Source organism: Pocillopora damicornis, chromosome 12, assembly GCF_964200805.1.
Source record: "Pocillopora damicornis chromosome 12, jaPocDami1.2, whole genome shotgun sequence".
In the NCBI taxonomy this organism is placed as follows: domain Eukaryota; kingdom Metazoa; phylum Cnidaria; class Anthozoa; order Scleractinia; family Pocilloporidae; genus Pocillopora; species Pocillopora damicornis.
In genome coordinates this window covers 20239614-20266466 of record NC_142681.1, presented here as the reverse complement: position 1 = coordinate 20266466, position 26853 = coordinate 20239614, and the positions used below count along the sequence as shown (strand labels likewise).

Sequence of the window (26853 nt, the reverse complement as noted above, 5' to 3'; positions counted from 1 at the left end):
TGAGTTCTGTTAGACTGTTTGGTACGTTAGTGCGTTGCGCATTGCTTTCTGTGAGTTCTGTTTCATTGTTTGCTACGTTAGTGCCTTGCGCGGTATTTTCTGTGAGTTCTGTTTGACTATTTGGTACGTTAGCTCCTTGCGCACTTTTTTCTGCGAGTTCTGTGAGACTGTTTCCTACGTTACTGGTTTGTGCATTGTTTTATTTGAGTTTTGTTTGATTGTTTTTTTGCGTTAATCTCTCGCGCACTTTTTTCTGTGAGTTCTGGTTGATTGTTCGCTACGTTAGTGCCTTGCGCAATGTTTTCTTTGAGTTCTGTTAGATTGTTTGTTTTGTGTGTATCTTGCCCACTGTTTTCTGTGAGTTCTGTTTCATTGTTTGGTACGCTAGTGCGTTGCACACTGTTTTCTGCGAGTTATATGAGACTGTTTCCTACGTTACTGGTTTGCGCATTGTTTTCTTTGAGTTTTGTTTGATTGTTTTTTGCGTTAATCTCTCGCGCACTTTTTTCTGTGAGTTCTAGTTGATTGTTCGTTACGTTAGTGCCTTGCGCAATTTTTTTTCGAGTTGTTTTAGATTGTTTGTTACGCTACTGTCTTGCGCACTGTTTTCTGTGAGTTCTGCTTGATTGTTCGCTACGTTAGTGTCTTGTGCACTGTTTTCCATGAGTTGTCTTAGATTGTTTGTTACCTTAGTGCTTTGCGCACTCTTTTTCTTTGAGTTCTGTTAGACTGTTTCGTACGTTAGTGCGTTGCGCACTGCTTTCTGTGAGTTCTGTTTCATTGTTTGATACGTTAGTGCCTTGCGCGCTATTTTCTGTGAGTTCTGTTTGACTATTTGGTACGTTAGTTCCTTGCGCACTGTTTTATGCGAGTTATACGAGACTGTTTCCTACGTTACTGGTTTGTGCATTGTTTTCTTTGAGTTCTGTTTGATTGTTTTTTGCGTTAATCTCTTGTGCGCTTTTTTCTGTGAGTTCTGGTTGATTGTTCGCTACGTTAGTACCTTGCGCACTGTTTTCTTCGAGTTCCTTTAGATTGTTTGCTACGCTACTGTCTTGCGCACTGTTTTCTGTGAGTTCTGTTTGATTGTTTGTTACGTTAGTGCTTTGTGCACTCTTTTCTTTGAGTTTTCTGAGATTGTTTGGTACGTTAGTGCGTTGTGCACTGCTTTCTGTGAGTTCTGTTTCATTGTTTGCTACGTTAGTGCCTTGCGCGCTATTTTTTGTGAGTTCTGTTTGACTATTTGGTACGTTAGTTCCTTGCCCACTGTTTTTTGCGAGTTTTGTGAGATTGTTTCCTACGTTACTGGTTTGCGCATTGTTTTCTTTGAGTTCTGTTTGATTGTTTTTTGCGTTAACCTCTTGCGCACTTTTTTCTGTGAGTTCTGGTTGATTGTTCGCTACGTTAGTGCCTTGCGCAATGTTTTCTTTGAGTTCTGTTAGATTGTTTGTTTTGTGTGTATCTTGCGCACTGTTTTATGTGAGCTCTGTTTGATTGTTTGGTACGTTAGTACCTTGCGCACTGTTTTCTTCGAGTTCCTTTCGACTGATTGTTACGCTACTGTCTTGCGCGCTGTTTTCTGTGAGTTCTGTTTGATTGTTTGTTACGTTAGTGCCTTGTGCACGGTTTTCCTTGAGTTGTCTTAGATTTTTTGTTACGTTAGTGCCTTGCGCACTGTTTTTTTTAGTTCTGTTAGATTGTTTTGTACGTTAGTGCCTTGCGCACTGTGTTCCTTAAGTTCTTTTTGATTGTTTTCTACGTTAGTGCCTTGCGCACTGTTTTCGGTGAGTTGTGTTTGATTGTTTGGTACGTTAGTGCGTCGCGCATTGTTTTCTGTGAATTCTGTTTGATTGTTTGCTACGTTACCGCCTTTGCTACTGTTTTCTTTGAGTTCTGTTTGATTGTTTGTTACGTTAGGGTGTTGCGCACTTTTTTCTGGGAGTTGTTTCATTGTTTGGTATGTTAGTGCCTTGCACACTGTTTTCTGCAAGTTCTGTGAGACTGTTTCCTACGTTACTGGTTTGCGCATTGTTTTCTTTGAGTTCTGTTTGATTGTTTTTTGCGTTAATCTCTTGCGCACTTTTTTCTGTGAGTTCTGGTTGATTGTTCGCTACGTTAGTGCCTTGCGCAATGTTTTCTTTGAGTTCCGTCAGATTGTTTGTTTTGTTAGTATCTTGCGCACTGTTTTCTGTGAGTTCTGTTTGATTGTTTGGTACGTTAGTGCCTTGCGCACTGTTTTCTTCGAGTGCTTTTAGATTGTTTGTTACGCTACTGTCTTGCGCACTGTTTCTGTGAGTTCTGTTTGATTGTTTGTTACGTTAGTGCCTTGTGCACGGTTTTCCTTAAGTTGTCTTAGATTTTTTGTTACGTTAGTGCCTTGCGCTCTGTTTTTTTTTAGTTCTGTTAGATCTTTTGGTACGTTAGTGCCTAGTGCAATGTTTTCTTTGAGTTCTGTTAGATTGCTTGTTTTGTTAGTATTTTGCACTCTGTTTTCTGTGAGTTCTGTTTGATTGGTACATTAGTGCCTTGCGCAATGTTTTCTTCGAGTTCTTTTAGATTGTTTGTTACGCTACTGTCTTGCGTACCGTTTTCTGTGAGTTCTGCTTGATTGTTCGCTACGTTAGTGTCATGTGCACTGTTTTCCTTGAGTTGTCTTAGATTGTTTGTTACGTTAGTGCCCTGCGCACTCTTTTCTTTAAGTTCTGTTAGACTGTTTGGTACGTTAGTGCGTTGCGCATTGCTTTCTGTGAGTTCTGTTTCATTGTTTGTTGCGTTAGTGCCTTGCGCGGTATTTTCTGAGTTCTGTTTGACTATTTGGTACATTAGTTCTTTGTGCACTGTTTTTAGCGAGTTATATGAGATTGTTTCCTACGCTACTGTCTTGTGCACTGTTTTCTGTGAGTTCTGCTTGATTGTTCGGTACATTAGTACCTTGCGCACTGTTTTCTTCGAGTTCCTTTAGATTGTTTGTTACACTACTGTCTTGCGCACTGTTTTCTGTGAGTTTTGTTTGATTGTTTGTTACGTTAGTGCTTTGCGCACTCTTTTTTTTGAGTTCTCTAAGATTGTTTGGTACGTTAGTGCGTTGCGCACTGCTTTCTGTGAGTTCTGTTTTATTGTTTGCTACGTTAGTGCCTTGCGCGCTATTTTCTGTGAGTCCTGTTTGACTATTTGGTACGTTAGTTCCTTGCGCACTGTTTTTTGCGAGTTCTGTGAGATTGTTTCCTACGTTACTGGTTGGCGCATTGTTTTATTTGGGTTCTGTTTGATTGTTTTTTGCGTTAATCTCTTGCGCACTGTTTTCTGTGAGTTCTGTTTGATTTTTTGTTACGTTAGTGTTACGCTACTGTCTTGCGTACTGTTTCTGTGAGTTCTGTTTGATTGTTTGTTACGTTAGTGCCTTGTGCACGGTTTTCCTTGAGTTGTCTTAGACTTTTTGTTACGTTAGTGCCTTGCGCTCTGTTTTTTTTTGAGTTCTGGTTGATTGTTCGCTACGTTAGTGCCTCGCGCAATGTTTTCTTTGAGTTTTGTTAGATTGTTTGTTTTGTTAGTATCTTGCGCACTGTTTTCTGTGAGTTCTGTTTGATTGTTTGGTACGTTAGTGCCTTGCGCACTGTTTTCTTCGAGTTCTTTTGGATTGTTTGTTACGCTACTGTCTTGTGCACTGTTTTCTGTGAGTTCTGTTTGATTGTTTGTTGCGTTAGTGCCTTGCGCACGGTTTTCCTTGAGTTGCCTTAGATTTTTTGTTACGTTAGTGCCTTGCGCGCTGTTTTTTTTAGTTCTGTTAGATTGTTTGGTACGTTAGTGCCCTGCCCACTGTGTTCCTCGAGTTCTTTTTGATTGTTTTCTACGTTAGTGCCTTGCGCACTGTTTTCTGTGAGTTGTGTTTGATTGTTTGGTACGTTAGGGCGTTGCGCATTGTTTTCTGTGAATTCTGTTTGATTGTTTGCTACGTTACCGTCTTGCGTACTGTTTTCTTTGAGTTCTGTTTGATTGTTTGTTACGTTAGTGCGTTGCGCACTTTTTTCTGGGAGTTGTTTGATTGTTTGGTATGTTAGTGCCTTGCGTACTGTTTTCTGTGAATTCTGTTAGATTGTTACGCTAGTGCCTTGCGTACTGTTTTCTGCGAGTTCTGTGAGATTGTTTCCTACGTTACTGGTTTGCGCATTGTTTTCTTTGAGTTCTGTTTGATTATTTTTTGGATTAATCTCTTGCGCACTTTTTTCTGTGAGTTCTGGTTGATTGTTCGCTACGTTAGTGCCTTGCGCAATGTTTTCTTTGAGTTCTGTTAGATTGTTTGTTTTGTTAGTATCTTGCGCACTGTTTCCTGTGAGTTCTGTTTGATTGTTTGGTACGTTAGTGCCTTGCGCACTGTTTTTTTCGAGTTCTTTTAGATTGTTTGTTACGCTACTGTCTTGCACACTGTTTTCTGTGAGTTCTGCTTGATTGTTTGCTACGTTAGTGTCTTGTGCACTGGTTTCCTTGAGTTGTCTTAGATTGTTTGTTACGTTAGTGCCTTCCGCAGTCTTTTCTTTCAGTTCTGTTAGATTGTTTGGTACGTTTGTGCGTTGCGCACTGCTTTCTGTGAGTTCTGTTTGACTATTTGGTACGTTAGTTCCTTGTGCACTGTTTTCTGCGAGTTCTGTGAGACTGTTTCCTACGTTACTGGTTTGTGCATTGTTTTATTTGGGTTTGTTTGATTGTTTTTTTGCGTTAATCTCTCGCGCACTTTTATCTGTGAGTTCTGGTTGATTGTTCGCTACGTTAGTGCCTTGCGCAATGTTTTCTTTGAGTTCTGTTAGATTGTTTGTTTTGTGTGTATCTTGCGCACTGTTTTCTGTGAGTTCTGTTTCATTGTTTGGTACGCTAGTGCGTTGCTCACTGTTTTCTTCGAGTTCTTTTAGATTGTTTGTTACGCTACTGTCTTGCGCACTGTTTTCTGTGAGTTCTGTTTGATTGTTTGTTACGTTAGTGCCTCGCGCACGGTTTTTCCTTGAGTTGTCTTAGATTTTTTGTTACGTTAGTGCCTTGCGCACTGTGTTCCTTGAGTTCTTTTTGATTGTTTTCTACGTTAGTGCCTTGTGCACTGTTTTCTGTGAGTTGTGTTTGATTGTTTGGTACGTTAGTGCGTTGCGCATTGTTTTCTGTGAATTCTGTTTGATTGTTTGCTACGTTACTACCTTGCGTACTGTTTTCTTTGAGTTCTGTTTGATTTTCTGTTTCGTTAGTGCGTTGCGCACTTTTTTCTGTGAGTTATGTTTGATTGTTTAGTATGTTAGTGCCTTGTGTACTGTTTTCTGTGAATTCTGTCAGATTATTACGCTAGTGCCTTGCGCACTGTTTTGTGCGAATTCTGTGAGATTGTTTTCTACGTTACTGGTTTGTGCATTGTTTTCTTTGAGTTCTGTTTGATTGTTTTTTGGGTTATTCTCTTGCGCATTTTTTTCTGTGAGTTCTGGTTTATTGTTCGCTACGTTAGTGCCTTGCGCAATGTTTTCTTTGAGTTCTGTCAGATTGTTTTGTTAGTATCTTGCGCACTGTTTTCTGTGGGTTCTGTTTGATTGTATGGTACGTTAGTGCCTTGCGCTAGATTTTCCTTGAGTTGTCTTAGATTTTTTGTTACGTTAGTGCCTTGCGCACTGTTTTTTTGAGTTCTGTTAGGTTTTTTTTGGTAGGTTAGTGCCTTACGCACTATGTTCCTTGAGTTCTTTTTGATTGTTTCCTTTGTAGTGCCTTGCGCACTGTTTTCTGTGAGTTGTGTTTGATTGTTTGGTACGTTAGTGCGTTGCGCATTGTTTTCTGTGAATTCTGTTTGATTGTTTGCTACGTTACTGCCTTGCGTACTGTTTTCTTTGAGTTCTGTTTGATTGTTTGTTACGTTAGTGCCTTGCGCACTGTTTTCTTTGAGTTTTGTTAGATTGTTTTGTATGTTAGTGCCTTGCGCACTTTTTTCTTTGAGTTCTATTTCATTGTTTGGTACGTTAGTGCGTTGCGCACTGTTTTCTGTGAGTTATGTTTGATTGCTTGGTACGTTAGTGCCTTGCGCACTGTTTTCTTTGAGTTCTGTTAAATTGTTTTCTAGGCTAGTGCCATGCGCACTGTTTTCGGTGAGTTCTGTTTTATTGTTCACTACGTTAGTACCTTGGGCACTGTTTTCCTTGAGTTGTCCTTGCGTTCTGTTAGATTGCTCGGTACGTTAGTGTCTTGCGCACTGATTTCTGTGAATTCTTTTTGATGTTTTGCTACGTTAGTGCCTTGTGCGCTTTTTTCTGTGAGTTCTGGTTTGGTTGTTTTGTACGTTAAAGCCTTGCGCACAGTTTTTTGTGAGTTCTGTTTGATTGTTTGCTTCGTTACTGACCTGCGCACTGTTTTCTGCGAGTTCTATTAGATTGTTTGTTGCGTTAGTGCCTTACGCACTGTTTTCTATGAGTTCTGTTTGATTGTTTGCTATATTAGTGCGTTGCGCACTGTTTTCCGTGAGTTCTGTTTGATTGTTTGCTACGGTAGTGCGTTGTGCACTGTTTTCTGTGAGTTCTGTTTTATTGTTTGCTACGTTAGTGCCTTGCGCGCTGTTTTCTAGGATTTCTGTTTGACTTTTTGGTACGTTCGTTCCTTGCGCACTGTTTTCTGCGAGTTCTATTTGATTGTTTTCTACGTTACTGCCTCGCGCACTGTTTTCTTTGAGTTCTGTTAGACGGTTTATTACGTTAATACCTTGCACACTGTTTTTTTTTAGTTCTGTTAATTTGTTTGGTACGTTAGTGTCTTGCGCACTGTTTTCTGGGGTTTTTTTTATTTTTTGCTACGTTAGTGCCTTGCACGGTTTTATGTGAGTTGTATTTGATTGTTTGATACGTTGCACACTGTTTTTTGTGAGTTCTGTTTGATTGTTTGCCTCTTTACTGACTTGTGCACTGTATTCTTTGAGTTCTTTATGATTTTTTCTCACGTTCGTGCCTGGCGCAATGTTTTCTGTGACTTCTGTTTGATTGTTTAGTACGGTAGTGCCTTGCGCTCTGTTTTCTGTGAGTTCTGTTTAATTGTTTGCTACGTTAGTGCGTTGCGCACTGTTTTCTGTGAAATCTGTGTGATTGTTTGGTACGTTAGTGCCTTGCGCACTGTTTTCTATGAGGTCGTTTTGATTGTTTAGTACGTTAGTGCGTTGTGCAGTGCTTTCTGTGAGTTCTGTTTGATTGTTTGCTACGCTAGTGCCTTGTGCGCTGTTTTCTGTGAGTTGTATTTGATTGTTTGCTACATTAGTGCCTTGCGCACTGTTTTCTGTGAGTTCTGTTTGATTGTTTGTTGGATTAGTGTCTTGTGCACTGTTTTCTGTGTGTTCTGTGTGATTGTTTGCTACGTTAATTGCTTGCGCACGGTTTTTTTAGTTCCGGTAGATTTTTTGTTACTTTTTTGCCTTGCGCACTGTTTTCTGTGAGTTCTGTTTGATTGTTTGGTACGTTAGTGCCTTGCGCACTGTTTTCTGTGAGTTCTGTTTCATTGTTTTGTACGTTAGTGCCTTGTGCACTGTTTTCTGTGAGTTCTGTTTGATTGTTTGCTTCGTTACTGACTTGCGCAATGTTTCCATTGGGTTTTGTTAGATTCTGTTGTGTTAGTGCCTTGTGCACTGTTTTCTGTGAGTTCTGTTTGATTGTATGTTACGTTAGTGCCTTGCGCACTGTTTTCTGTGAGTTCTGTTTAACTGTTTGCTACGGTAGTGCGTTGTGCATTGTTTTTTGTGAGTTCTGTTTGATTGTTTGCTTCGTTACTGACTTGGGCACTGTTTTCTTTTGGTTTTGTTAGATTCTTTGTTGCGTGAGTTCCTTGCGCACTGTTTTCTGTGAGTTCTGTTTGATTGTATGTTGCGTTAGTGCCTTGCACACTGTTTTCTGTGAGTTCTGTTTGATTGTGTGGTACGATAGTGCCTTGCGCACTGTTTTCTGTTAGTTCTTTTTCATTGTTTGCTACGTTAGTGCCTTGCGCGCTGTTTTCTGTGAGTTCTGTTTGACTTTTTGGTACGTTCGTTCCTTGCGTACTGTTTTCTGCGAGTTCTTTTTCATTGTTTCCTACTTTATAGCCTCTAGCACTGTTTTCTTTGAGTTCTGTTAGATGGTTTGTAACGTTAGTGCCTTGCACACTGTTTTCTTTGAGTTCTGTTAGTCTGTTTGATACGTTTGTGCCTTGCGCACTGTTTTCTGTGAATTCTTATTGATTGTTTGATACGTTGCGGACTGTTTTTTGTGAGTTCTGTTTGATTGTTTTCCTCGTGACTGACTTGCGCATTGTTTTCTTTGAGTTCTTTTTTATTTTTTGGTACGTTAGTGCCTTGCGCGCTGTTTTCTGTGAGTTCTGTTTGACTTTTTGGTACGTTCGTTCCGTGCGCACTGTTTTCTGCGAGTTCTGTTTGATTGTTTTCTACGTTACTGCCTCGCGCACTGTTTTCTTTGAGTTCTGTTAGATGGTTTATTACGTTAGTGTCTTGCACACTGTTTTCTTTGAGTTCTGTTTGTTTGATACGTTAGTTCCTTGTACACTGTTTTCTGTAAGTTGTTTTTTATTTTTTGTTTGGTTAGTGCCTTGCGCGCTGTTTTCTGCGAATTGTGTTTGATTGCTTGATACGTTGTGCACTGTTTTTTGTGAGTTCTGTTTGATTGTTTGCTTCGTTACTGAATTACACACTGTATTCTTTGAGTTCCTTTTTGATTTTTTGCTACGTTAGTGCCTTGCGCACTGTTTTCTGTGAGTTCTGTTTGATTGTTTGGTACGGTAGTGCCTTGCGCTCTGTTTTCTGTGAGTTCTGTTTAATTGTTTGCTACGTTAGTGCCTTGCGCACTGTTTTCTGTGAGTTCTGTTTGATTGTTTGCTACGTTAGTGCCTTGCGCACTGTTTTCTATGAGGTCTTTTGTATTGTTTGGTACGTTAGTGCGTTGCGCAGTGCTTTCTGTGAGTTCTGTTTGATTGTTTGCTACGTTAGTGCCTTGCACGCTGTTTTGTGTGGGTTCTATTTGATTTTTTGCTACGTTAGTGCCTTGGGCACTGTTTTCTGTGAGTTCTGTTTGATTGTTTGTTGCGTTAGTGTCTTGTGCACTGTTTTCTTTGAGTTCTGTGTGATTGTTTGCTACGTTAATTCCTTGCGCACTGTTTTTTTAGTTCTGGTAGATTTTTTGTTACCTTTTTGCCTTGCGCACTGTTTTCTGTGAGTTCTGTTTGATTATTTGGTACGTTAGTGCCTTGCGCACTGTTTTCTGTGAGTTCTGTTTGATTGTTTTGTACGTTAGCGCCTTGCGCACTGTCTTCTGTGAATTCTGTTTGATTGTTTGTTAAGTTACTGCCCTGCGCACGGTTTTTTGTGAGTTTTGTTTGATTGTTTGGTACGTTACTGTCTTGGGTACTGTTATTGTGAGGTATGTATGATGTTAGTGCCTTTTGCACTGTTTTCTGTGTATTGTGGTTAAGTGTTTGTTACGTTAGGGTCTTGCACACTGTTTTCTACGAGTTATGTTGCATTGTTTGTTGCATCAGTGTCTTGTACTGTTTTCTTTGAGTTCTGTTTGATTGTTTCTTACGGGAGTGCGTTGTGCACTGTATTTTCGGCTTGTGTTGGATTGTTTGTTACGTTTGTGCGTTGCGCACTGTCTGTTTTGACATCTGTTTGATTGTGTGTTAGATAACTGTCCTATGCACTGTTTTCTGTGAGTGTTGTTAGATTGTTTATTACGGTAGTGCCTTGCGCACTGTTTTGTTTGAGTTCTTTTAGATTTTTTTACGTTTGTGTCTTGGTCAATTTTTGTGAGTTCGTTTTTATTGTTTGTTAAGTCAGTATCTTGCACAATGTTTTCTGTGACTTGTGTTGGATTGTTTGTTAAGTCAGTGTCTTGGACACTTTTTTCTGTGAGTTCTGTTAGATTGTCTGTTACATTAGTGCCTTGCGCACTGTCTTCTTAGAGTTCTGTTGGATTGTTTGTTACGTTAGTTCCTCGCGCACTGTTTTCTTTGAGTTCTGTTAGATTTTTTGTTGCGTGAGTGCCTTGTGCACTGTTTTCTTTGAGTTCTGTCAGATTGTTTGTTAGGGGCGTGTGCACTGTTTTTTTTTTAGTTGTATTGGATTGTTTGTTACGTTAGTGCGCACTGTCTTCTTGACTTCTGTTTGGTTGTTTGTTACATTAATGCTTTGCGCACTGTTTTTTTCCAAATCTGCTAGATTTTTTGTTACGTCAGTGCCTTGGGCACTGTTTTCTTTGACCTCTGTTTGATTACTTGTTACGGTAGTGCCTTGCGCAGTGTTTTCTTTAAGTTCTGTAGATTTTTTGTTACGTTAGGGCCTTGCTCACTGTTTTCTTTGAGTTCTGTTAGATTGTCTGTTACGTTAGGGCCTTGCGCACTGGTTTTTTTAGCTTTGTTGGATTGTATGTTACGTTAGTGTCTCACGCGTTGTTTCCTTTGAGTTCTGTTAGATTTTTTGTTGCGTTGGTGCCTTGCGCACAGTTTTCTTTAAGATCTGCTAGATTGTTTGTTACGTCAGTGCCTTGCGCACTGTTTTCTTTGGAATCTTTCAGAGGTTTTTGTGCGTTAGTGTCTTGCGCACTTATCTTCTGAGTTCTGTTTTATTGTTTGTTACGTTAGTGCCTTGCGCACTGTTTTCTTTGATTTCTGTTCGATTGTTTGTTACCCTAGAGTCTTGCACACTGTTTTCTGTGGGTTCTGTTAGATTGTTTGTTACGTTAGTGCCTTGCACACTGTTTTCTTTGAGTTCTGGTAGTTTTATTGTTACGTGAGTGCCTTACGCACTGCTTTGTTTGAATTCTGTTAGACTGTTAATTACGTTTGTTCCTTGCGTAAAGTTTCTTTTTGTTGTGTTGGGTTGTTTGTTACGTTATTGCTTTGCGCAGTGTCTTCTTTGACTTCAGTTTGATTGTTTGTTACAGTGCTGCCTTGTGCACTGTTTTCTGTGAGTGCTGTTAGATTGTTTGTTACGTTAGTGTCTTGCGCGCTTTTTTCTTTGCGTTCTGTTAGATTGTTTGTTAGGTTAGTGCCTTGCGCACTGTTTTCTTTGGGGTGGGTTAGATTGTTTGTTACGTGAGTACCTTGGGCATTGTTTTCTTTCAGTTCCGTTAGATCGTTTGTTACGTTAGTGTCTTGGGCATTGTTTTCTGTGAGTTCTGTTTGATTGTTTGTTACGTTAGTGTTCTGCGCACTGTGTTTTTGAATTGTGTTGGATTTTTTGTTACGTTAGTGCCTCGTGCAGTCTTCTTTGACTTCTGTTTGATCCTTTAGTATATCACTGCCTTGGGCACTGTTTTCTGTGATTTCTGTTAGATTGTTTGTTGCGGTTGTATCTTGCACGCTGTTTCGTTTGAGTTCTGTTAGATTGTTAGGTTAGTGCCTTGTGCACGGTTTTCTTTGAGGTCTGTTAGATTGTGTGTTACGTGAGTTCCTTGCACACTGTTTTCTTTTAGTTCTGTTAAATTGTTTAGTGCGCTGGTGTCTTGCGCACTGTTTTCTTTGAGTTCTGTTTGACTGTTTGTTACGTTGGTGCCTCGCGCACTGTTTTCTCTGTGTTCTGTTTCGTTTTTTGGTACGATAGTGTTTCGCGCACTATTTTCTCTGTGCTCTGTTTGATTGGTTGTGACGTTAATGTCTCGCGCACTGTTTTCTCTGTGTTCTTTTTGGCTGTTTGTTACGTTAGTGCCTCGCGCAGTGTTTTTTGTGTTTTGTTTTTTTTTTTGTTTGTGACGTTAGTGTCTCGCACACTGTTTTTTCTATGTTCTGTCTGACTGTTTGTTACGTTTGTGTCTCGCGCACTGTTTTCTCTGAGTTCTGTTTGATTGTTTGGTACGTTAGTGCCTCGCGCACAGTTTTTCGTGTGTTCTGTTTGACTGTTTGTTACGTTGGTGCATCGTGCAGTGATTCGTCTGTGTTCTGTTTGATTGTTTGTTACATTAGTGCCTTGGGCACTTTCTTCTCTGTGTTCTGTTTGATTGTTTGTTACGTTAGTATCTCGTGCGCTGTTTTCTCTGTGTTGTGTGTGATTGTTTCTTACGTTAGTGTCTCGCACACTGTTTTCTCTGTGTTCTGTTTAACTGTTTGTTACGTTGGTGCCTCGTTCACTGTTTTCTCTGTTTTCTGTGTGATTGTTTGTTACGTTAGTGCGTCGTGCACAGATTTTCATTGCTCAATTTGATTGTTTGTTGCGTTCGTGTCTCGCGCACTGTTTTGTTTGTTTTGTTTTATTGTCTGTTACGGTAGTGTCTCGCGTACTGTTTTTCCTGTGTTCTGTTTGATTGTTTTGATTGTTTGTCACGTTAATGTCCCGCGCACTGTCTTTCCTATGTTCTGTTTGGTTGTTTACTACGTTCGTGTCTCGCGCACTGTTTTTCTTGTGTTCTGTGTGATTGTTTGTTACGTTGGTACCTCGCGCAGTTTTCTCTGTGTTGTGTTTGATTGTTTGTGACGTTTATGTCTCGTGCATTGTTTTCTTTGTGTACTGTATGATTGGTTGTTACATTAGTGTTTCGCGCACTTTTTTGTGTGTGTTCCGTTTGATTGTTTGTTACGTTAGTGCCTCGAGCACGGTTTTCTCTGTGTTCTGTTTAACTGTTCGCTACGTTGGTGCCTCGCGCAGTTTTGTTTGTGTTCTGTTTGATTGTTTGCTACGTTAGTGCCTCGCGCATTGTTTCTCTTTTCTGTTTGATCATTTATTTTGTTGGTGCCTCGCGCACAGTTTTTCCTGTGTTCACCAACGTAACAAATAGTCAAGCAGAACACAGAGAAAAACGTGCGCGACACACTAACGTAACAAACAGTCAAACAGAACACAGGACAAACTGTGCGCAAGGCAGTAACGTACCAAACACTCAAACAGAACACGGAGAAAACAGTACACTAGACACTAATGTAACAAACAATCAAAAAGAACACACAAAAAAAACAGTGCGCGAGGAACTAACGCAACAAAAAGTCAACAGAACTCAAAGAAAAAAGTGCGCGTACACTAACGCGAAAAACAATCAAACAGAGCTAAAAGAAAACAATGCACGAGACACTAACTTAACAAACAATCGAACAGAATACAAAGAAAATAGTGCGCGAGACATAAACGTTACAAACAATCAAGCAAAACAGACTAAACTGCGCGAAACACTAACGTAAAAACAATCAAGCAGAACATAGGAAAAAACTGTGCGCACAAACGTAACAAACAGTCAAAGAGATCACAGGAAAAACAGTGCGCGAGACACTAGCAAAACAAAGAATCAAACAGAACGCAGGAAAATTAGTGCACGGGACACTAACGCGACAAACAATCAAACAGAACATAGGAAAACGGGTGCACGAGACATTAACGTAAAAACAGTCTAACCGAACACCAGCAAAACAGTGCGCGAGACACTAACGTAACTAACACTAACGCGACAAACAATCACACAGAACAGAGAGAAAACAGTGCGCGAGACATTAACGTCACAAACAATCAAACAGAAAACAGACAAAACTACGCGAAACACTAAAGTAAAAACAATCAAGCAGAACACAGGAAAAAAAACTGTGCACGAGACACTAACGCAACAAACAATCAAAGAGAACCCAAGCAAAACAGTGCGCGAGGCACCAATGAAACAAGCAGTCAAACAGAACACAGGAAAAACTGTGTGCGAGGCACTAACGTAACGCACAATCAAACAGAACACAGAGAAAACAGTGCACTAGGCACAAACGTAGCAAACAATTAAAGTGATCACAGGAAAAACAGTGCGCGAAACACTAACGTAACAAACTATCAAACAGAAAAGGAAAAAACTGTGCGAGGCACTAACGTAGCAAACGATCAAACACAACAGAGAGAAAACAGTTCGCGAGGCAGCAATGTAACAAACAGTCAAAAAGAACAGGAAAAACAGTGCGCGAGACACTAACATAAACAATAAAACAGAACACAAGCAAAACAGTGCGCGAGACACGAACGTAACAATCAATGAAACGGTAGTGCATCGTGTACAGATTTTCTTGTGATCTGTTTGACTGTTTAGTTAGTGTGCCGCGCACTGTTTTGCTTGTGTTCTGTTTGTTTGTTTGTTACGTTTGTGTCTCGCGTACCCGTTTTCCTGTGCTCTGTTTGATTGTTTGTCACGTTAGTGTCTCGCCTACTGTTCTTCCTGTGATCTCTTTGATTGTTTGCTACGTTCGTGTCTCTGTGCTCTGTTTGATTACTTGTTACTTCTGCGTCCCGCGCAGTTTTTCCTGTGGTCTGTTTCGACTCGCGCTATGATTTCTGTTTTTTTTTTTCGCGCTCATGTCTCCCACGCATTTTTTAATGTGTTTTGTTTAATTGTTAAGTTTCTAGTACGCAACTGTTTTAGTTTTTCATTATTCTGTTTGATTATTAATAGTATCCCGCCCATTCTCAGCATAGTTGTGTTCAGTCTGATTGTTACCTCAGTTGCGCTCTGTGTCGCCGTATGCTTTGTTCAGTAGATTCATGTGTTTTTATCATGTGTTTATATTTCGAAATCGCCTTATTTTACTCGTTTTTCTATCCAATAACTTTACCTTTTTTTTCAGATTTGGCCGTCGTGTGCCTTTTTGTGTCTTCATGATCATCGGTGGAGTTGCGTGTCTTCTTGTTCTTATTGTTCCTAAAGGTATGCTTCTAACTTATTGGCTGAATTTGATTTCCAGTTCGCAACGTCATAGCATTCTCGACCTCTTTTTACTTGCTACTTTTGAAGTAGCTTTGTTATTGGTTAAAGCCATTTCGCGTCACGTGACTATTCCATAGTAGTTAACAGAGTAGTTAATTGTGTAATGAAGTATCCATTTTAGTTAACACCTCAACATCAGTGCGTGTATTCTTCATACTGTTCTCTGCACATTTCCTATCACACTGACAAGGAGAATTTATTTAACAATCAAAGGCTTCTTAAGGCGATGATTTCTTTTATTCTCATGACCTTAATGTGTGATTCAGTAGTGATTCTGTAAGGAGAAATTAGCTGTAAATCACTGTTAGGGGTGAAAGGGTTAACTTTCTTTACTTCTATATAGAAGGAATATTGTACACTTTCGACCCTGCGAGAGTCTTGATACACATCTAATGGTTGGGACGAATGATACATCATATGGTGATTGTGTGGTGTGAGAGGGGTTATGTCAGAGAGGGGATTGGGGAGGAGTAAGATTTCGTCTCGGAGACGGTTACAGGGGGTGAAGTTAAAGATATTGAGGAATGAAAGTGATGTGAGTTTCAGTAGAAATTTATCATTTTGTAATAATTAAATTTTTACAGACGAAGAACGATTCATCAGAATTCTCGCTTTTATTGGACGCGGCTTTGTTACGATGTCATTTTCAATCTTATATCTGTATAGCAGTGAACTGTACCCTACTTCCATTAGGTGAGACAAAAAAAGACTGATTCTCTTATTCTGATGAGATGCTTAGTGATCGAGTGAAATCCAATTCAGTTTATTTGGTTCATGGAAGCTATGTTATGTTGCTCTCTTCATTGCAGTTGTTCCTGTGTGTGTTTGTGTGTAGTTAGGTTGGTGCATTAGCGCAAATGGATCTATTCTTACTCTCACCCTGATATTTTCTTGATTGTCACGTTAGCAGTTTGCATTCGCTCCTTTCTCCTTTCTCATTTTTGCACAAGTAATTAACGTTATGTATGTGTTTGTGTTTAAATGTTCGGTAGTTATGCACAACACATTGTTTCTTTTTTTTTCAGCAATGTGCATTCTCTTTCTTGATTAAGTTGGTTAAGATTTATGTTCTACCTTGTTCCCTGCCCTGTCCGCTGTTTGAAATATCAAAAATAGCATCCGGCATATCTTTCCTGTGTGAATTACTCTCAATAGGAACCTTGCTGTTGGGACTTGTTCAACTATTGCTCGCCTTGGTTTTATTTTGGCCTCCTATATTGTTATGCTGGTAAGTAATATGTGCTTATGGACTACGTTGGGAGCTGAATATCAATGGTAAAAATTACAGTGATACACTGACAAAGTCCAGAGAATGAAGGCTGGATCGAAAAAACAGACTCACCACGTTCTTACCATGAATCTGTAGATGATTGAATTTTAAGTCATTTGCATCAAAGTATATTTTAAACGTGTAATTTTTTTCCATCTCGCAGTCGCAGTTACCCGGACTCAGTGTTATTTTTCCGATGGTTGTCTTTGGAGTATTAGCTTTAACCGCTGGCCTAGTGATACTTTGGCTTCCAGAGACTCTCAACTCAAACATGTGTCAGACGTTGGACGAAACAAATCGACAAAATGAATATTATGGGTTTATATGGATGGAGAGACGTGTTAATATTCCATTTTCATTTTCAAGGTGAGACACCGGTTTGGTAATGGGGGGAGGGGTGGTCTAAGGATTTTTCCGGGGGGATCACATGGTTCTCAGCGAGGACAAAGGGGGGATCAATAGGTAACTACCAATAACGGGGGATCACTAGGATAACACAGAGCGTCAGTGGGGGATCAGGTAGATTTTATTGTGACACAGCCATAATCCTCTGACCTCATCGCCCCCCCTCCCGATGATAAATATTGACTGGTCCCTTAACCCTTTCACTCCCAAGATCTTATTAGCAATTCTCCTTACTGACTACCGTACAATGGTTATGATTTTAGTTCTGAGAATTTGTGACTGGATCAACTGTTAATCCTTAATTTAATTCTCTCTATTCTCATTACCTGTTTGCTGTAAATTGTATGGATATTGTAGGGAGAAATTCAGTCGTGGTCACTCATGGGAGTTAAAGCCTCATACTCAGTGTCGCGTGTGATTCAGTGAGAATCAAGTGAAAACATAGCAAGAAAAAGTGAATGAATACTAAGTAGCGTTTTTCTGTTTAGACTCAGGTCTTCAGGCGCTGCACATGTGCGTGTTGTTTCCAACGAGGGGGTTCAAGTTGGGGAGGACAGTGACGGTGATGATGGTGATACCGTGGACAATGCTCCATTGATTACTTGACAGAACATAGTCAATGTTTGATTTTAATCATATTTAATTTTAAAGAAGGAACATGATGACAAAGGTAAAACAATTGTACAGTGTTTTGTAATTCAAGGTAACCTTTTCCAGGCCTTCAGCGGTTGTCGGCATGCAAGTGCGGAGGCTGGAGAGAGACAGGCTCTCTTACTTTGTGCGCATGCCGTTGTTAACAATCCAGAGCTTGGAATGGGTTACTATGGTCATTGGTTATCGTGTTTAGTTAAGTGCGATCTATAGTGGTAATTTAATTGGGTGGAGTGGAATTTGGTCTGTAATCATAGAGTTATATAAAATTAGACGAGCACGCAGCGCAGGTTTGATTTGAAATCACAACAATGATTTCAGACCAAAATTGCACTACATTTTACACTTTATTGTATCCATTTTGAAATTGCAAAATTCATTCGCTCAAATATGAATTTTTTAGTGCGTAGAAATGATTTATTTATTCAGTACTGAAATGGTTAGTAAAAAGTTGCAAAAGTTTTCTTTCATTTTCCTCGAATATAACTGGTCTCTTTAAATAAGCCTTGAAATCTGATAGGTTGTTGTAAAAAGACGCGATGTAGAGTAAAATATGGTGCGATTCTGGAATAAAAGCACCAACGAGAGCCAGTCAGATTGCTGAGATCATCATCAGTGATTTCAAAATGGATGTAATAGGTGTATCAATCGCACTGCTTGAATTCAACAAATTACATAGATCATCAGACTTGAAATTATGTAATGGAGCTAAAAACATCCTTTTTTTAGCCTTTATTTTGTTGTTATAAGGTTTATATGAGGTTATTTATTATACACTTTCTATAGTTCGCACAACGCATCAAGCCACAGATATACAGTTAGATACAGTATGAAGTAGTTGGCACAATTACACAACTAATTGTTTTGATATTGTGTTTTGCTAAAATTCTTCAAATTTTTTCTTACCTGTAATTTTGAATCTCTCAATTTTATATCTCTTTTTATTTGTAATTATATTTTAAGTATATCTTGTTTTTCAAATTAAGCGTTTAAATTGTTTTAAAATTATTAATTTTGACTATACCGTGAAATTATACACCCCCATCGTTAGCTCAACTACTGTTAATGTAGAAGATATTTCACTTTTATCTTGGATGTTGTAGGGTATAAATTTTATTAGGGATCAATTTTATTTGTTTTCAACAGAAATGTCTTTTGTATAATTAAGACGACGAGACATTTCCAGAAGAGCAGAATACTTAATTCCCTATTGTGTAAAAGAATCAAAATAAAAACCCTTGTGTGGGCTTTAAAGAGCACTTCTGTGTATCGAAAAAAGATAATTTAGAACAAACTCAACTGCAAGTTATTCTAAAAGTCATCAACGAATGTCTATCGCTTAAATGTTCATGAGTTTATTTCACATCCGTTAAGAGGACTTCCCGAACCTTTCATAGTGCGTTATAAATAGCTTTTTAACCTTTCGATTGGTTGTAAGTTTCAAAGTCACAGCCCTTTTTTTGGAAAGAGAAAATCCTCTCTGAATATTAAAACAAAAAAAAGTTTGTTTATAAGCAAATATAAATTTTTAAAACCAGGGTTGACTCGAGGTCCCCAAATGCTTATTTGCCAATTTCTATTGTTTAAATATTCATGAGCTCGTATCTCTGGCAAAATGAAGATTTCGCAAAAAATTCATATTGTGTTCGAAAGAGCTTGATTGCGTGTCTTTTTTGGAACGAGAAAATCCCCGCTGAATATTAAAACAAAATAGTTTTGTTAATGAGCAAAAATAGACCTGTTAGACAAGGGCTTGCTCAAGGTCCACAAAAACTAATTAACCAATTTCCATTTTTTAAATATTCTTGGACTGATATCCATGGTAAAATGAGGATTTCCAGGACAATTTATAGTGTATCAGAAAAAGCTTGATTAGCTGTTTATTGCGTGCAAGTCCTAAATTCACAGCTCTTTCTTGGAACGAGAAAATACCCGCCGAATATTAAGACAAAAGAATTTTGTTAGTGAGTAAAAATAGACCTGTTGAAGAAGGGTTTGCTTAAGGTCCACAAAAACTAATTAACCAATTTCTATTGTTTAGATATTCATGGACTGATATCTCTGGCAAAATGAGGATTTTCCGGAGAATTTATAGTGTATCAGAAAAGGTTTGATTAGCTGTCGATTGCGAGCAAGTTTCAGAGTCGCAGCTTCTTTTTGGAACGAGAAAATCCATGCTAAATATTTAAACAAAAGAGTTATGTTAATAAGCAAATAAAGATTTTTAAAACAGGGTTACCTCAAGATCCCCAAACGTTCATCAGCCAATTTCTTTTGTTTAAATATTCATGGGCCGATATCTCTGGCAAAATGAGAATTTCCCGGACAGCTCATGGTGTATCAGAAAAAGCTCGATTAGCTGTCGATTGCGACCAAGTTTCAGAGTCACTGCTCTTGTTTTGGGAACGAGAAGATCCCTGCTGAATATTTAAACAAAAGAATTTTGTTAATAAGCAAATACAGGGTTAGCTCGAGGTCCCCAAATGCTCATCAACCAATTTCTAAATAGACCTGTTGAACTAGGGTTGGCTCAAGGTCGACAAAAGCTACTAAACCAATTTATATGAAAACTTGATTAGCTGTCGATTGTGTGCAAACAAAATAAAATAATTTTGTGATGATGAGCAAAATGGGACTCTTGAATCAGGGTTGGCACGATGTCCCTAAAAACTCATTAATCTGTACCCGTTATGATGTAAATGTTTAAAAAGGTAGGTAAAGAAATGAGCATACAGCTCAAAGTAAAGTGTCTTTGCGTCTCTTAAACTAAAGAACATACACTGTCATAACCAAAGACGAGGGCGAGAAATCAGGGACAAGATTTTCTTTGGGCAGATACAGTTAACCAGCGAATAAATCGCTATACAACGGATGAGTGTTAACAAAACGTACTATGCCATTCACCGGATGGAGATTTATCCAGCGGATAGCGTTTTCCACCCTTTGAGCCACCAGGGTCAGATGGATTAAATAATACAAAGGCAAATCCTATGAGGATAATCCATGCTGATTTATGAAACATCGCTCATGTCATTTTTTCCATTTTCTTGGTGACTTATAAGTGATAAGAAATCCATGAACCGCAGCAACTAGAGTACTGCAACTCGCAAAACTGAGCCCACGACGTGGTTCACTCGACTATAGTATTGCTAGGCAAATCCCGTAATAGTTTCCGACTTGTCCATAGGGGCCTGAACGCGTTTCGATTGAAGTACAGACAACTAGCGGCCTTTAGGTGTTTTCACTGTTCTCCATGGCTAAGTTCATTTTTTTAAAGAAGGTTTTTCTAGTCATAAATAAAGTTTAATCAGCTCATCACTGACAGCAGAAGGCGTTAGAACTCCAAGATCTGTGAACAGCAGGGTGATGTAAGATGGCGGAGTATAGTCAACTATTGGATGACTATCCTCACTGGAAGAACTTCCTGAGTACTAAAGCAACAAAACCAAGCACATCAATAAAAGGGTGACACACGGGGACAATCCAGAGAGTGTTACATCAAAAAATATCCTTTGAAACTTGTCCAACAACGGTGCCACAGAATTTCGAGAAAAACTGAGAAAACAACCCAACCCAACCCATTTCTACCACACACCGAATGGATCCCCCATGCTCGCTCTTTTTGCACGCAGGTGCTTTCTCTCTTTCTGGTCGAAACCATCTTTTTTATGACAGACTTTATTGGAACGCTTGTGTCTATTCACGCTTACCAAGCTTGTGAGTCTACTTGCCTTTACATATCGTATTTCCGAGAACAAGTGGCCAAGCTCTAATGAGCCCCCTCCCCTGAGTTAGTCCCCATCCCCTGGGTCAATGCCAAACAAGCGTCCCTCTCCAATAACCGCCCCCTCCACCTTCACTTTCAAAGTCTAACAGATCAAGAGAAATGCAACCATCTGCGTATCCCTAACGAGGATGTAAAGTGTTTAATGGGACTTCTATACGCTTGGTTACCGACTATTGCCTTAACAAACGAAATACATTAATATTGAATTTCCATCTACATAGGTAGTGTCGTTGATTTGTTTTCTATTTAAGATTCTATGGCTAAAATAAAGCTACAATTCGTCAAAGGAAAAGCTAATAACGTCCTCCCCCACCCCCTCAATTAAGCTCCCTCCTTTAGTTAAGGGCCATTCTTTTGAGCCTCAATCACAAATAAACGCCTTGGCGTTTATGCCAGGAAATACGGTAAGTACCAACGATCGTTCTTTAGCCTCCCCAGAAGTTTAAATAAGAAAAATTCAAGAGTAGAAACATTTTTTTCTCACACATCACTCAGAGAGGGTCCACAATAATAAATGTCAAAGTACTCTAAAAGAAAGTACTCACCTTAAAGTGATTCGGTACGTCTTCTTGATTAAGTGGATAAAGTCGAACGAACTTGAAACTTTCTGCCACCACATAGAATGGTTTGTTGACCGCTTTGGTCATAACTGCCATCTGATATGTGCCAACCTGTGAATACAAACTTGCTCATTTATACGTTACGAACATCAGCAAGTAAATAAAAATCGCGAGCGAATAACTACAAGAGCGGAACGGGCGACCGACGAAACGAATAAACGAACGAAGATCGATCGATCGATCGATCGATCGATTAATCAATAATGAACATTACGGTGTGTATACGTGAGTGCATGTAAGCTTATACTGACACACGACAGAACGTATGCGGTCGGATTTCGGTAATGTCGTACCAGTCAAATGCATGCTGAAGACTTCAAGACTTCGCCACACACGGATTTCACTGAATAATTCTTTTAAATCTAATGTTCACTGATCACTTAACTCATCTCAGTTTGTGAGAAAGAGGGAAACTCTAAACTGATGTCATCATGTAAACAACTGCACACCACCCCTCCCCTCCCCTCCCCTCACACAACATTGAGTCTGACTTGCTATCAGTTGAGTGTTGTTGGAAACTCTCATCATTCACTTACTGTAGCAACTCAATACTCACTTTATTAATAATTCCACCACTCTCTACCACACCTTCTGCACCCATAAGGACCAAGTCAACTTTTTCCATCATGTAACTTAAAATCAGACCAAATAAACATGTTGTACATTAGAATAACAAATAAGAATTCACTAAGGGAATGAAACATGCTGAAAAGACAATAAATGGAAAATACATCATAAATGGAGTGTTGACCTACAGTGAACTTGATCAGGAGGGTGGGGAGGTGTACAGCCTTATGTGAGCTACATTAACTTATAATTTATGGGGTCTTCTTTGTTGTGGGGGGGTGCATTTTCCTGCATCCTCCTCAGCTGTATGGTGAAGCTATTAAAATATGCTAAAACCACTGTTACCAGTCTAAAGCAGCATTTAACATATGTGATATAAATATCGATTTTGAGGTTTATATCTGGATACCAACAGAGCAACTGTTCCAAAAAAAATAAACCAGCACTCAAGGAAAAAAACACAATAGTATAAACTAGCAGATTTCTAGGTAAGTTTGTGTTCTACATTAATTGAAGCAAATCAGCTGCTTTCAAACTCCCAATGAACAAAGAAAAGATTGTTAAAAACTTAACGTCACCCAGAACATACAAGCAGACCCTCTGTGCAGACATGAGATGGCAATGTTCTGGAAAAGGTTTATAGTCAAAACACCTTGGCTGCAATGATCACATTAGCAACACTCACCCAACTGCTGCATCTAGGATCACTGTGGAGGGAATTCCAAACTGTTTTAACTGATCATGCATCTCATATCTAAGAGACAATAATTTACTTAAAGTAAATAGAAGATACATGAACAAAACCAAAAACAGGGAAACCAATTTTTAGCATAAGAATGCTAAAAGGATATCCACATCAGTTATGTATTGAACACATCTCTTTTATCAGTTCCTTTATCCTTCACCAGTCCAGGCATTAAGAAGTGAGTGCTATAAAACCTCCATGATCCCTGCTAAAATCAAAACACATACAAGCCCACCTAAGGGTAAAGGGTAATGTCTGTACTTGAGACAAGTAGCAATCAACCCAGTTTCCATAGCTGAAGCAATTAGGAGTATCACTACTCCCCCTGGATGGGATACTGGTCCATTGCAAGGTTACCCCCCAGCATTTCATCAGGCTTCCCTGACAATTCACCAATACCCATTTATTCCCCTGGGTTAAGAGAGACACTGTGATAGAAAAAAAGGAACACAACACAACACATTGACCTGGCCGCAACCCAGACCTCTCAACCCCAAGTCCAGTGTTCTTACCAATAGGCCACTACATCATCCACAGGTCCCCCCTGGGGAGCTATCTAATTTTATTTGGCTTCCAGACAAGGGCCTTCAACGATACTAAATGACCGCCAAAATACAAGTCAATATTTTCATTCTGAATTGTTTGTTCAAAATGGAAACTACAGTTAACTGTAATACATGTTTTAAAGTGCGATGTTCACCACAGAGACTCTGATCTCAACAAGGCTAATGCCTGTTACTACTATACTAAGTTCTTCCATTTTTGGCCACTTAAGCTCTATAGCAATTTTCAGGTATTTTATATAATAAAATTAATTGCAAACTACACTGTACCCAGATTTATCAGGAGCTGACTCTGTTACATAAACATTAAAGCGCTTCTTCTGTTCAGTAGCCACTTTCAAAATTTCCAACACAACTCTGGATCGGGAGTGAGTAAGAATTGTCTGAAAAAAGTTAAAGATCACACAGTTGCACACTTTGAATGAAATCACTGAAAAGAAAAACCAACTTTAGCGTTTGGAGCCTCAGTGAAGCGTGGAGACATTGAATCAGTAACTTACTAACCTGGCTGAAAGTTATGCATCTCAGAAAAAATATGGTAGATAGCAAAAATAATCCAAACATTGTTTTGTTATTGTCAACTGAAATTAATACAACATGATGCTTACTGCTCCATCTTTAATAAATGCATCACAAAGTTTGGCAATTCTATTCCTGGCTGAGGCAGCTCTTTTCAGGTACAGCTGACCTGGTTAGAAGAAAAAAAAAATCAAACTTATCCACACTGTGGTAAATGATGCAAATGCATTGTTAAGTTAAAAAAAAAAAACATTGAAGACCAGGGAAGGAATATCCCTTCTTATTTATGAGACATCACCTCTTTCAACCAGAACTCTTTTACATTCTTGAAAATCCTTATGAGGAAAAAAAAAGAGAACAAAATCACCTAAGTATAAGGACACTCTAAAAAGAGGAATTTTTTTCCCATAAAACACAAGAAAGCAGGAGTTTTCAAAGTACAATGTTCTCACCATTTTAAATTTATAACTATATGAAAAAAGATGGTTTGAAAAAATATTGCATCCATAAATAGACCAGTTCATCACTTTTCAAGGTTCCAGTTTTTTACTGTCGCCATAACCCTTCCTTCCTACCCTGCAAACTGGCATTTTTTGTCAGATTTTCCTAACTACTTGTTTTTCCAAGCCCCCGCTAAATTCTCCAGTACAAATTCGGATGCACTAACATTCATTCAATCATCCTGTCAGATCACCCCTCCTAGTAGACAGTGCCACTGATAGAGAAAAATCACCGACTGATTTAGGAGAAATCTCCGATGGCAGAACAAGCTGCCATTAAAATTAATGAAAATGTCTTGTATCAGGTAGATTTCTTTGAGAAACTGGGAAACAATAGCTGCAAACAAATAAAAGCAAAAGTGATGCCTGTATTTCCTGGAAGGTGTCATTTAAATTGTATGATTATCATAGTAAACAGTTGTCACTGTGATCATCAGACAGTAGCTCTTCAGTTTGCATGGGTTCCCATAGGTTCATGCAGATACCAGTGGCAACCATAACATATCATACATTCAACAAGGTGACACACACAGAATTTCAGTTTGAAAACAGGTGATAACTGTTTTAGTTTTTTCTTGCACTAGATATTTCATTCTTATTTATGACAACAAATTTAACAAACTATTAAGGTTACTGTTAATTTTTTTATATTAACTTGTTCCACCAGTAAAGGTGGGCTTAGGGAAATAATCACTAGCAAAACCTTAATCAGGTGAAGGAAATTAAACTTACTGGGTTGTCCAGGGAGGCAAGTGTTATAAATCTGAGGAAGAGTTCACATCCTGAGGATATGGAAGCTACTGAGCCTTCTGTTTTGGTCAAAACATCAATGACTTGTTGAAGATTATCTCTGAGTTCAGAGAGTGTTTCAGCTGGAATGAAATAAAATAAAGTGATCTTGAGAAAAAACAAACATGTTCATGTCTAGCAAGGCCTTATGGAAATGGAATTCTTTGTTAAATTTTGGAAGTTATGCAGAGTGCTCAGTACAGAGTCAGAATCCCACTCCTTGGGTGGGGTGAGTAAACAAATGCTTAGGGTACAGGACATACTTACAGGCTGCTTTAAACTGTTTTCTTCAATATAAAGAAGAGGAAATAAGATTTTAATAATATTATCAACCTTTTGAAGAAGTACTTCACCAGGATACTGAAGACTGGCAAGTTGAAAAAAGTTATGTTACCCAACAGCACATACTTAGATGATACAAAAAATTGAATTTACAGTGGTGAAGTAATAACTTGTGATTCAGTAGTCTTAGAAATGTGGCCCTAAGAAAATATAATCCACAAAGTCTACAATAGCATAAATTTGTTATTTATCCCAGGAAGTTAGTGGCCAGACTGTTGGCTGTGCACAAAGTAGTCACGGCATTGATCTCAGAGCTACCAAGAACCAATCCAGTGAGTAACATGATAGAGAACTGGAAGCCAGGATGTATTAAAGTTCACATGGCAACCAGGGCACAATCAGACATGGTTTGATGCTACTCTGGTTTACAGATTTAATGAATGTAACTGAAAAAGTTACAATTCATAGACCCAACGTTTCAATAATCCTGTCTAGTACCTTCATCGGGAGTGATCTAAACACTGCAACGAAGTCCTTTTATACAGTCACTAATTAGTTGCCTTTTTTCTGACGAGGTTTTGTTTGGAAGCTTGGCATATTAACTCTGCCCATGCTCCTTTAAATTGTGATGATGGTGGCTTACTTCCTGATGCCTATTTACACCTTGTCAGAAAAAAGGCAGCTGATTAGTGATTGTATAGAAGGACCTCTTATTGCAGCGTTTAGATCACCCCTGATGAAGGCATTAGACAGGAGTGTCGAAATGTTGGGTCTATGAATTGTAACTTTTTCGGTTACATTCATTAAATCTGTAAACAAGAGTAGCATCAAACCATGTCGGGAAGCCAGGAGTTCCCTCACGCACCCTCACATAACCACCCTGTCATATTGTCTCCACAGGAATTACTTTTGTATCCCTTTGACTCCTAAGTTTTAAGAGAAAATTCTCCCAGCTGATTGCCATATCTCCTGAATATCATCCTCAGACCAATAACCTTATCTGATCGTACATATACATCTTATATGTGCAAACGAACATATTAGAATTACAAAGAGAAATTGCACGTTGATAACTTCTGAGACAAAGAGGGATGAATAACATTTCGGGGAAGCCCTTCCCCGCATATTCCCACTCTCATTCCCTTCCTCAATTGAAGAGTCACAATTATTAAACAGCATGGTAAAATTGAAAAGTCTTACCCGAGTTTTGATTCATAACTTCTAACAGAGTTTGTATAGCAGCTACAGCCGTCGACATGCCTGGGTCGTCCACCATACATTTTTTGAAGAACGCTACAGCCTCTGTGATTTAAAACCAAATTGATATTATGAATTACAATCAAGTTAGAACTGTGAAAAATTTTATTCAGTAAGCTTGACTGTACCTTCGTTGTCCATCTTTCTCTTCCATACATGCTTCATGTATGCGATACATAGTGCATTGCGAGTGTCTTTTCAA

At 38.9% G+C, this 26853-nt stretch overlaps 2 protein-coding genes across 3 annotated transcripts in view; one reads left to right on the top strand and one right to left on the bottom strand.

The window, feature by feature from the left end:
* The window catches only part of LOC113676754 (organic cation transporter protein), a 28854-nt gene extending 10573 nt beyond the window's left edge, over nt 1–18281 (top strand). The window contains exons 7-11 of the mRNA XM_089190443.1: nt 14557–14636; nt 15281–15389; nt 15852–15924; nt 16130–16332; nt 16860–18281. Of these exons, the coding sequence (XP_089046569.1) occupies nt 14557–14636; nt 15281–15389; nt 15852–15924; nt 16130–16332; nt 16860–16977 (583 nt within the window). The 3' untranslated portion in view covers nt 16978–18281. The remainder of the gene's footprint in view (nt 1–14556; nt 14637–15280; nt 15390–15851; nt 15925–16129; nt 16333–16859) is intronic.
* Nucleotides 18282–18361: 80 nt separating this feature from the next.
* On the bottom strand, nt 18362–26833 carry LOC113676757 (translation initiation factor eIF2B subunit alpha-like). Of its 2 annotated transcripts, XM_089190456.1 has the most exons (10): nt 26780–26832; nt 26595–26696; nt 25056–25195; nt 24122–24158; nt 23913–23992; nt 23575–23687; nt 22682–22750; nt 21986–22061; nt 21355–21480; nt 18362–20453 (listed from the first exon to the last, which is right to left on the bottom strand). In XM_089190456.1, exons 1-10 carry the CDS (start codon nt 26814–26816, stop codon nt 20313–20315), a joined length of 921 nt encoding a protein of 306 aa, XP_089046582.1. In that variant the 5' UTR covers nt 26817–26832; the 3' UTR covers nt 18362–20312. The 2 variants fall into 2 exon arrangements, with proteins under 2 accessions (XP_089046582.1, XP_089046583.1); XM_089190457.1 differs by lacking the exon at nt 21986–22061 and having other exon boundaries at nt 22682–22703; nt 26780–26833.
* Nucleotides 26834–26853: the final 20 nt, after the last annotated feature.